Source organism: Saccopteryx leptura, chromosome 4 (assembly GCF_036850995.1).
Source record: "Saccopteryx leptura isolate mSacLep1 chromosome 4, mSacLep1_pri_phased_curated, whole genome shotgun sequence".
NCBI classification, from domain to species: Eukaryota; Metazoa; Chordata; class Mammalia; order Chiroptera; family Emballonuridae; genus Saccopteryx; species Saccopteryx leptura.
In genome coordinates, this window is record NC_089506.1 from 172,560,636 (window position 1) to 172,572,344 (window position 11,709).

The 11,709-nt window shown below is 43.8% G+C and overlaps 1 protein-coding gene across 2 annotated transcripts in view; it reads right to left on the bottom strand.

Moving 5' to 3' along the window:
- The window catches only part of TRIM36 (tripartite motif containing 36), a 45,681-nt gene extending 35,792 nt beyond the window's left edge, over positions 1–9,889 (bottom strand). For both annotated transcript variants that reach the window (XM_066382038.1, XM_066382037.1), the window contains exon 1: positions 9,698–9,889. In XM_066382038.1, the coding sequence (XP_066238135.1) occupies positions 9,698–9,760 (63 nt within the window). In that variant the 5' untranslated portion in view covers positions 9,761–9,889. The remainder of the gene's footprint in view (positions 1–9,697) is intronic.
- Positions 9,890–11,709: the final 1,820 nt, after the last annotated feature.

The following is an 11,709-nucleotide window of genomic DNA, read 5'->3' on the forward strand; positions in this document are numbered from 1 at the left end:
AATGATGGTCTAATAAATTCCCTTTAGCTGTAATCTCACATCAGCACATTTAAATAGAGCTTTGGTCCAAAATAATTAACGAAGTAAAAGAGATTAGCAAGCTTCATTAACATGAACTAAAGATATAACTTGTATAGACAATATTTGCCTGAAAATAAATTTGAAAGCCCTTCCATTATGCAAATCAAACCTCAATGAGATATCATTTTCCACCTGATTCTCAAAGTTCAAAAGTTCTGTTAATACACTTGGCAAGAATGTAGGGAACTAAGCACTTGCAAACAGTTTTTTGTGACCATGTAGATTGGTATAGCTTATATGAAGGGAAATTTTGCAAGTTTATCAAAAATTGTAAATGCTTAAAATCTGTCTAAGCAATTCCACTTCTATAAATTTTTCCACTGACTTACATGTGTACACAAAAACGTGTACAATGATCTTAATTGGGACCGTATTTATGGAAACTAAATTTCCATCATCCATAACATACATCCATACCATGGAATACAGTGCAGCAGTTAAAATGAATGTACTGATGAGAAAGGATTTCTAAAATATAGTTATTTTAAAAAGTACAAAACTATACAAATTCTGTATGTTGTCACTGTCAAAAAGATAAGACAGACATATATGCTTATACTGGAAAATAATAAAAATAAGACTCTGAAATAGAGCACGGAAAAAAAAATGGTAATGGTATTGTTGAGAAGTAAGGGGAAGGAGTCTGGTGTGGAAGACATTTTTCACTCATGTTTCATTGCATTGTTTGCACATTATAATATGTTTTACTTTTAGAGACTTTTTAAATATAATTTAATACATAAATTTTAAAAGCAAAAAAGGGAGGAACAATATCGGTAAGAAAAGAGCAAATATGAGAATCACCATTCTAAACCATCACTCTCCCATTTCCTAGTCCAGTGGTCGGCAAACCGTGGCTCATTCAGATTGAGGATGTTTTTTTTAGCAAAGCCAGCTTAGGTGTACCCTAATTAAGTGAATAACAATGTACCTACCTATATAGTTTAAGTTTAAAAAATTTGGCTCTCAAAAGAAATTTCAATCGTTGTACTGTTGATATTTGGCTCTGTTGACTAATGAGTTTGCCCACCACTGCTCATTTCTGCCTCCCCAAACCCCCACCCCAGCTGCCATCCTTTGGGTCATCTCATCCATTTCTGTCAACGTCCATACATTCCAGCTTTTGAGTTATTAATGACACAACATCCTTCCCAGTTCCTCAAGTTAAAATCCTGTCGGTTTCTTTTATTTTATATATTTATCTTTTTCTCTCCTTCCCCTCTCTGGTCGGTCTTCAAGTCCTCTTGTTTCTACTCAGATACTGTCCTTTCTCAAACTCACAGCTAATTCCTCTGCCCACCTTGAGCCTCCTCTCCCCATGCCTAGATTACAATAACAACCAATCGATTAGGTATTTACAGATGACTTTCTATATGTGTAAGTCGCTGTCCTTATAGCTCCATTTGCAAAGGGGCAGAAAAATTTACTGTCCTGGACCGGAGGCAACTTTATGTAAGATTATAACAGAGAGGGAATATATGATATGTGCACGTGAACGTATTTGAAAGTTTAGGGGCAAGACAGAGAGGTAAACTGTTAATAACACCAAATGAGTCTACTATAGTATGGAGAGTCTGGAATACTGTAAAGCCAGTAGCCACAGCCACCATCACAGCTGCCTGGCCCGTGCAGGTGGTTCGCATTAGATTAGGACAGACGGTAATAAAAAATGGAGCCAAGAACTGGTGGGCCATTAGTTTTAATCCTAGCTTGCACCCAGCAGGCAAGAAATACACAGAGTAGGAAAACTCTTCCCTTTCCATTCAGGGCTCCCAAAGCCACTGACTTATCCGAGTTTCCTAGAATCAAAGGTTTCTAACCTCACCAGCCTTATTCACCTTTGTTCCCCATCTTCTCTCTGCACAAACTGACTTCTCCTTCAGCACTCCACCATCTTGGCTGCTTCTCCTCTTCCACGTGGCCTTTCTCTGCTCTCCTCTCCCTGCTCTCCTAGAACATAATCACTCTTCTCCAGAACAATGTGATCTCTCTTCCTTTTAAAACCTTTTGGTGCGAAAGCCCTCCCCCAACACACATTAATATAACCACGCCCATCCCAAGCAAGAAGGGCAACTAATATTATCACCTGGGCTACGGGCTTCCACGTGGGCAGTGCAGTCTTTTATTTTATCTGCCCAACAAATGCCATGCTTCTTTTCTGGAGACTTTGGGAAGCTTTTGCAGGCTTTTAAGTGAGAATGATGTGAAACATCTGAATTGTTGTTGTTTTTTAATCATTCCTCTAATTTGCATTGCATATGGTATTCCTTAGTGCCTACCCTTCTTTGTTTGTAGTATCCTAGCACATCCTTTTCCAATAGTTTCTTTTAAAATATGATTCAAATTCAATACCAAGAAGCCTATTATTCTATGTTTATCACACACCCCCCTCAAGTCCACAGACCTTCAGTCCTCTTGCTTACATTGTGATATCTTGCACCTGTTGGTGTAGCTTAATTGCTTTTCTGTTACAGGAGCATGAGCTGTCTAGTGTCTATCTACTTTATGAAGTCCAAAAGGTCAAGGAAGGATGTCATCAATTTTCTTCTACTTCACCTATCAAAAACCACCACTCCCCAAACACACACTCATCATTTCAGTTTTGATAAAACAGAGGCTCAATAAATATTCATGATCTGACATTAAAATATAAACTTATTACCCTTTAGATCAGGGGTCCCCAAACTTTTTACACAGGGGGCTAGTTCACTGTCCCACAGACCGTTGGAGGGCCACCACATACAGTGCTCCTCTCACTGACCACCAATGAAAGAGGTGCCCCTTCCAGAAGTGCAGCAGGGGGCCGGATAAGTGGCCTCAGGGGGCCGCAGTTTGGGGACACCTGCTTTAGATTATACCCTACTTAGTAAACTGACCAGGTCTCTTTCCATACTGACTCCTAATACCCAACAAGAGATTAAATTACCCCGGAGTCAAGTCCTAATGACCATGGTGCATATTTCAGTGCTGTGAGGCACCACTGGCTCTTAATCTGGCCTGAAATCAAACATCCACGGTCTCTTACTGTTAGTATGTCCTGAACAAGAAGTAACAAAGTGATTTGGCCACATACTTCCAAACTTTGCCCCCTGTTGGTAACCCCTAGTCATTGAACAACCTGGGTACAAAGTTAAGAGAGTCCTGGACTTAGGGAAAATAAGGAAGATGAAGTAAATCACAGGGTTTCGCAGTGGTTGGCACACACATTGTCTCTGCTGCTGGATATCAGAAGGCTATATATAGGTTAAGGGACAATAAATGGCACTTATCAATTATTGACTCAAGCCTCTGACCGGCCAAGTTCACCTGTCATAGTGTTCCTATGGGAACAACCTCAGGGGACAGAGTCCTGTGAGCCAGGAAATACAGATTTCCATTACCTAGCCAAACCCTACTCCTCTTTCAACCTGCAGATCAAGAGCCTCCTTACTCATTAGTCTAGTTTTCATTGATTAGCTTCCCTTACTCTGAACTCTTTTAGCACTTAAGAGTCTTACTGCTCAGTTTAACATGATTCCATTCTCTCATATCATATACCACTTGATGTTTTGTAAGCCTTAGCTTCCCATACATGTAAGCTTTTATTTGTTTTAAGAGAAAATCCAGTATATATTTATCTGTTAATGGTAGCACCAGACCAAAAAAAATTGAAATTTGACAGGAGGAACAGAGTGCTGCTCAGGCAGTTTTCCATCAAGGGCAGGAGGGTACTAGCTGCACAGATGGTGGGCAACGGGGTCTCTCGGCCACCTTGAGATGAACAACATTGATAATATTTAGAGGTTGTTAGCAGATGTCTTTTGACTATATCTTATTATTCCTACACTTAGGATGGCTAGGTTTAGCAAATAAAAACAGGATAAATACCTTGTTAAATTTTCAAATACATAATGAAACTTTTCTAGTATAAGTATGTCCCAGATATTGACTAGGACTTACCTATACCAAAAAAAAAAAAATTTATTTGTTGGCTCTGGCTGGCCGGTTGGCTCCGTGGTAGAGCGTCAGCGTGGCATGTGGAAGTCCCAGGTTCAATTCCCAGTCAGGGCACACAGGAGAAGTGCCCATCTGCTTCTCCACCCTTTCCCCTCTCTTTTTTATCTCTTTCTTCCCCTCCCACAGCCAAGGCTCATTGGAGCAAAATTGGCCCAGGCTCTGAGGACGACTCCATGGCCTCCGCCTCAGGCACTAGAATGGCTCCGGTTGCAATGGAGCAAGGCCCTGGATGGGCAGAGCATCACCCCCTGGTGGGCATGCCGGGTGGATCCCAGTCAGGCACATATGGAGTCTGTCTGCTCACTGCTTCTAACTTTGGAAAAATACAAAAAAAAAAATTATTGATTTATCTGAAATTCAAATTTAACTCTAACTCTTGTATTTTATCTAGCAAATCTACCTCCACTTGCTAATAATCACAGTTTAAATTTAAGGAATCTCACGACCCAACCCCATTGTCATAGTAGTTAGATGTAATAACTTTTATTTATTGAGGGCCTACTATGCTACTATGTGCCAATAGCAGTATCAGGAACTCTGCATAAAATATTCACTTAAACTTTGCAATGACCCTGTGAAATAGGTATAATTCCCTTCAGAGGGAGCATGTAACAACCACAACTCCTACCCACCTCCACCCACAGATTAAGTAGTACCCGCAAAGTCACATGATTAGATACTGAAGAGCCAGATTCAAATGTGGGTCTCACACCAGCATACCTACTGCACTTCCCATAAAACATGAAGTTTACAATTTCATAAAGTAGCTTGAGCTACTTTTCAAAGTAATTTGAGATGCTGTTTTTCAAATTACCTTTTGAACAATGTAGTCAAGACATCAGAGGAGGCCCTGGCCAGTTGGCTCAGCGGTAGAGCGTCGGCCTGGCGTGAGGGGGACCCGGGTTCGATTCCCAGCCAGGGCACATAGGAGAAGCGCCCATTTGCTTCTCCACCCCTCCCCTTCCTCCCTGTGTATCTCTACCCCTCCCGCAGCCAAGGCTCCATTGGAGCAAAGATGGCCCGGGCGCTGGGGATGGCTCCTTGGCCTCTGCCCCAGGCGCTACCAGGCGCTAGAGTGGCTCTGGTCGCGGCAGAGCGACGCCCCCTGGTGGGCAGAGCGTCGCCCCTGGTGGGCGTGCCGGGTGGATCCCGGTCCGGCGCATGCGGGAGTCTGTCTGACTGTCTCTCCCCATTTCCAGCTTCAGAAGAAAAAAAAGAAAAAGACAGCAGAGGAAAATTATAACAATATTTATGAACCTAGCTATTTTCAAATGACGTTGCTTCAGTCTAAATGTTCTGTTTGCCTTCTGAACCCCTAAAACATACACACTTTAACCAATCTCAAGACATAAAAAATATTTTGCAGTGAACACACCTTAGTTTTGTCATCCAGTTTAGCTTTCATTTGTGTAACTATTATTGAACCTTCTGAAACAGATCCTTTGGTGGTATTTTGGTTTTGATTCCAGGAGATATTTAAGACTTTATATTAGTCTAGATATGAGGATTTTCTAAACCTAATTCTTTCAGACTATCTTGTTTTAAAGTGAAGTTTGGATTTATAAGTATCTTGAATTTTTTGTCACTAAATGATATTCAGCCCTGGCCAGACAGCTCAATTGTTTAGAGCATCATCCCAAAGTGCAGAGGTTGCCAGCTGGATCTCCAGTCAGAATACATACAAGAGTAGATTGATGTTCCTGTCTCTCTCTCTCCCTTCCTCTCTCATTAAAATCAATAAATGTTAAAAATAAAAAGTCTAAAAGAAAAGGAAAGCTGCTTACCTTTAAAAGAAAAGAGATATTCAAAGTTAAAAGTGATCATTCATAGGCTGGGCGAATGCCTCAGTGGAAAGAACGTTGTCCTGGCATGCCAAAGTCGTGGGTTTGATCCCAGGTCAGGGCAACCAAGGAGTGCACCACCAAATGGAACAGCTAAGCAAGAAGTAGTGCTTCTCTCCCTCCCTCTCTCCCTCTCCCTCCCTCCCTCTCTCTCTCTCTCTCTCTCTATTCCTCTCTCTCAAATTAATGAAAAGTTTTTCTTTTGTTGTTGTTTTTTTTTAATAAATGAAAGTAATAATTCACCAAGTAATGGAATCATTGCCGGTTTCTATATCAAAATTAAATGTAACATTCCAAATCCTCCTTTATTTTGCTCAAACTATTGTACTCTTTGGAAGAGCCTGAAGAGTAACTACTGAACTGTGAAAAACAAGAAGGACTTTCTGGCTATTTATATATAAATATATTAAATACTCTAACTATAGAGAGGTATAGTAAATTTAAATTCTTCAGTGTTCTTTGTCATCAAATCTTCATTATATGATTACAGAAAAATGTATAATGATGTGAAAGAAAGAGGTGCATCAACATGATTTTTAAAAAACTTAGCAACACAAATCATTCTAAAAACCAATAGATATTGACCACAGACATGGAAAGCTCTCTTTTAGTCCTAAGAGACAAGTGTTAAAAAGAAACAAAAAAGAGCTTTCAGAAATACAGATCTGATAGTGAAATATAAGAAATTCCATTCATTGATTTTTAAACCTCTTAATAATTATCATAGGTATTAACTATACCTAGAGTGTATTGTTTGCTGAACAGAAAGACCACAGTGGTCAAGATCACTGTCTACTTTAAATATTAAAGTAATCATCACAATAGAGTAAAACAAGCTGATCAAGTTTGTCATGTGGGTTTTCGGTTACCTAAGATGAAAGGCTAACCTCCCACAAAAAACAAACAATAAGCTAATTGAATTTTAAATAGCTACACAGCAAACTGCTGCCCTAGGTGGAGGCAGTAGATTGGAGGTGGAAGTGACATTTCACCTTTTACCCTATAAAACTTTCTGGAAGGTTGTGTATTCTGAACAAGTATATATATTAGTTTTGTAAAATTTTTAAATCATCAGAGAAAAGTGAAATACATAGTATGGATAGTCAACCCACTGGTCTCAACTTTGAGGGAAAGGAAGGGATTGGAAGGGGGCAAGAGGATGACTGGCCCCTGTTCACCACTAACTCAGCCAACTTGGTGTAATTAGACTAGTTTCACATTATTCCTTACATTACAAACCTGAACTACCAAGTGGAACCCAACTCCTCAGAGGAAAACAAAGCAAGTAAATCTCAAAGGTCTGCTATTCCATGGCTAATACTCACAGAAGTAGGTATTCAGTGTTCAAATCCTGTATATCACACCCAGTGTGAGGGGTTTAAATGGAGTTGGAAGGGTAGGGGGCACAGGCAGCGAGGAGAGTGGGCAGGGAATAAGCTTGAGTCAAAATGGTTGGAAGGCTACTCCTGACACACATAACACCACCATCAAGATAAAACAAAAAGTCAGAGGGAGGAACTGTCTCAAGTTCTTCCTGTGAGTGCCTGCTTCAAACTCCGAGTTCACAGCCCGCCCAGCCTCTCTCACTTGGGAAGCAGCAGAGCAGCTCTGTGCTTGCTGCAGTCTCAGGGCTGAAACCTACAGAGTGAGGCAGCCAACTTCAGTGGATGAAACCAGAAGGTTATTTCGTTTTTGTTTTTTCTTTTTAAAAAATATTTATTCATTTTAGAGAGGAGGGGGGGGAGCAGGAAGTATCAATTCCCATATGTGCCTTGACCAGACAAGTGCAGGGTTTTGAATCCTGCGACCTCAGCTTTCTAGGTGGATGCTTTATCCACTGTGCCACCACAGGTCAGGCTCATTTTTGTTTTTTCTTTACAGTGAGCATATTGTGGTAAACACACTGCTAATTTTGAGTGGTTTGTTTTTGTTTACCTGACTTTATTATAAGAAGTTTCAAGGGTTCACTTCCCAATTAGGGGAAGTTGACCTCTCTGCTTTATAATCACCTGGAATGTCAACAAGCAGATCCCTGGGTCCCACCTCTGAACTGTTCTCTCAGAATTTAAAGTTTTGCCTGCTGAAAGTATGTCAGCTAATACAATTCTGAATTACTTTAAAGAATGTCTGAGCACACGCCTAAACTGATCTCTCAATTGAGAGTGATTCCTTTATTCTGTCATCGACAAATGGTATCATCTCTCCTCCGCCACCGTCCCAGCCGGATCCCGCCAGAGTTCCGGTGCATCGAGATCTTCCAGCGTGCTTTTGAGTGCCCCGTCCTGGCTCTTTGGCTGCGTGCCTTCTCGCTCAGAACCAACACTTCCTTCTGGACTTCGCTCCCCAGTGTTGATCCTGCAGAGGGTGGAGTGGGCTGTGGTATGCACCCTCGGCCTGGGGGTTGGCCAACGGGAGGCTACAGGTGGGGTCGAGACGCTTGAATGTGCTGGCCAACATGTCCCTACGCTTGAGTGGGAGGCCCTCTGAAGTGCAGGATGAAGAGCCCCAGGGTAGGAAGAAATGAGGAACAAGGAAGGGTCTTCCATTTGTACTGGTCTTGGTCTGTAATTGCTAGGGGCGGCCCCACCTTCAAAATGTTAATAAGCATTCTATCTGGGATTAGTGAATTCTGTGTTTGTAGAACAGGAGGGAGAGTTCAGAGAGGAGCACGGTTCTTCCAGGACGCTTTAGTCTGAAAGTGCATTATACCGGCTTCCCAGACGTAGGATGTCTGGCCTACGCTAAAACCATGCCACACTCTGTATCTGCGGAGTTGGGGTGAATGAGGTATGAGACTGAAGTTTCAGGTGCTCACACTAGGCCTGCAGGATCATCCTTCTTTCTGATGACCGTGCACAGGGAATCCTTTTTCTTCTGTGCCATCATCCCCTCTTCTCGAAACTCCAGGTGCATAGGGTAAATGCTGACCCTGTTTCTCGTTTATTCGCTTTCTCCGCGCTTGTGAATCCTCGTGACTTTTGCATTTTCCGATGCCTCCCTCCTGCAAACCACTTAGGAGCCTCTCTGGGCAGTTTCTAGCTCGCAGCGCGAGGCCAGCCTTCCTGCAAGGCTTTCTGCCCAGGCGCGGCGCCAACACGCTGGGCCGAGGGCGTGGTCGCGAGGCGCCACAGACAGCGCCAGCCTGGATTTGGAAAGGGCTCCGGGACAGGTGCCGGATTGAAATTCGGCTCTTTATGATCTCCCTCCTCCCCACCAAAGAAATCAGCTTGAAAGGTTCCTGGTCTGGAGCAGCAGCTAAGGACTTGGAAGGAAGACTAAAAGCGCCGGCGGGGCGATCAAGAATTCTGCCCTGTTACCATCTACAGCCAATTCCGCACTCCCGATCCCACTGGCTGGCTGCTCCGATTCTCCCTCCACGCTCGGTGCCAGGACAGGCGAGGTCACCCACTAGAAGTCACCACGCCCAGGCAGCCCTGGATGCGTCCAGGAGCGGTCCCCCTGGACAGCGCCCGGCTTCCTTCCCCATTTACGCACGCTGCGCGCTCGCGCGTCTCGTTCCGGGGAGCCTCCCCCGGTCGCCCAGCTGGCCCCAGACACGCCAGAGTTCTCTTCGGCTCATTTCAGAGATGTCGAGTAATAAAGAAAAGGCGGATACTTTGTATTCTACAGCTGCTGGGACGCCCGAGCTGAGCGCGCGAACCCGGATCCCAGCCCCGGCCCCTGCCCCGCCCTGGAATGGAGAAGGGCGCTCGCAGCGACCAGCCTGGTAGTGTCCGAAGTGGGGCCCAGGCTGCCGCAACGCGTGCCCCAGCACTTACCTTGCCTCTGGCTAGCAATTCCATAATGTAGCCAAATTCACTTATCTCCCCCGACTCAGACATGGTTACCACCCTTCACAAACTCCGGAGGACTGAAGCAGGTGCATCGAATTTGTTCTTTTTATCTCTTACTCTGCTTTTTAGTCTTAGTTTTGCCAGCGCCCCGCCAGTATGCTGTTAAATAGGGAACATGAGAAAGCGGGGAAACAAGCATAAAGCGGGGCTGGGTGGGAGAAAGGCCATAGAAGGCTCCTGGGCGGCCCCAAGCAGGTGTGCTCAGTCCTGGGTGAAGCGGTCCGGTCCGGACGATGTAACGGAACAAACGAGGGCGGCGGCAGCGGCGGTGAAATCTTCACCAGGCGGAGCCGGCGCCGAGGCCCCGCCTCCTCGGGGGTCGCGGCCCGCGCCTCCCGCCCGCCCGGGTGCGTCCGCGGTGGAAACAAACACCAACACAAAAGAGGGGCTGCTCCCAGCGTGGCAGCCCCGACACCCACTGGATGGTTAAAGCGGTGCTTTATGCGATGCCCAGGAAGGTGGCCGGCAGGATCTCACAGAGCGAGGACCAGGAAAAACCCCCACCACTCTGTCTGGAGGTGCGAGGGCAGAGAATGAAAAGCAGAGGAGGCACAACAAAGGAACTGGCTGCCAGCGCCGGAAAAAAAATAAGTGAGGGCCCAGGAAACGGCAACGCCGCATCTCAAGTCAGCCTTCCTGAAATCCAATAGGTAACAAAGACCAAGCCCAGCGCTTCTGAGATGAGAACAATTACAAGGATTGTATTTTAAACACTCTAAGTGTGTAAGATCGATTGTATCTCTATATCCTCTTGATACTCAACCTTCCCGTAATTTAAAAAAAGGGAAAAAAAAGCATTTCTGCCAGCAAAGTTCCTGGACAAACGCTCTCACCCTTACGGACGACTAAACTTTCCGGTTATTCTTTTTGCCGATTGAGTTAAACATTCAGTGCATGTTTCTCACATTTTACACTTCTTTTTAAAATAGCGGCTCCCCTAGGAGGCTGCAGCTGAAATAGTCTCTCAGTGTTCTCCCTGCTTCATTAATACCTGACAAGCTTTGCTTCTCTTGCAAAGAAAACTTGGCTGAACAAAAGTCAGTTCTGGTCTATTACTCTGCTCTAGGCAGTGTTACCTTTCTTGAAAAGGTGGAAAGTGATAATAAGGGCTTGAGATTTTCTACTTAAAAAAATAATAATAATCTGCCAGTGATGATTAGATTAGACACAAACATAAGAGTGAACCACTTTCCTTAAGCAGTTTGGCGGAGTTTAGTTTGCGCTGGGCTCAGCATTAGTGACAGGGTGCATGCAGTGTGGAAATGGCCTCATTTGTAGGTGCTAGGAGTTTGCAGACTGAATGAGATAGGGGTTTATCTTCCTGGCCTCTTTTTTTGGTCATTTTTAAATTTCTCCTCTTTGGCCCAGAAGTCTAAAAGTATGTAACATACTTTTCTTCCTGCACACCCCTTTTTAAATGTCCAATAATTGCTCCTTGACTCTTCTATGAGAACTTTGCTCCTCTTCTTCAATGTGTTGTCATGCTTTCCTTCTCTGTTAGTTCTGATTGCCTATTAGAGCAAGAAGCAAAACTTAATGTGCTGGGTATTCATTTTAGGGGCTCAGTAGGAGATAATATACAATCATAATACTTTTTGCTTCAAAGCTGCTTGTCCTTCTCAAGTCCTGTAGAACATTGTGCATGATCTTTGCTTTCATACAGAACAACAGTAGAAATCAGATAAGGTCTATAGCCATGAATGGATTTTTCCGTAATATTAGCAATTCTTGACAGATAGTTTTAAAAGTGAAAGTTTTTCATGCCCAGAATGGCTTCTGGCACATGATAAAAATTGAAGTGTTAGAGTTGAACAATTAATCTTATGTCTGCCCTATAAGCAGGAAGGAGGAAAGTAAAGACAAAGGAACATACAAGCCAAATGTTTTCCCTAAAAACTTGTCCCCAAACTCCATCCAGTGATGCCCACTTACATGTC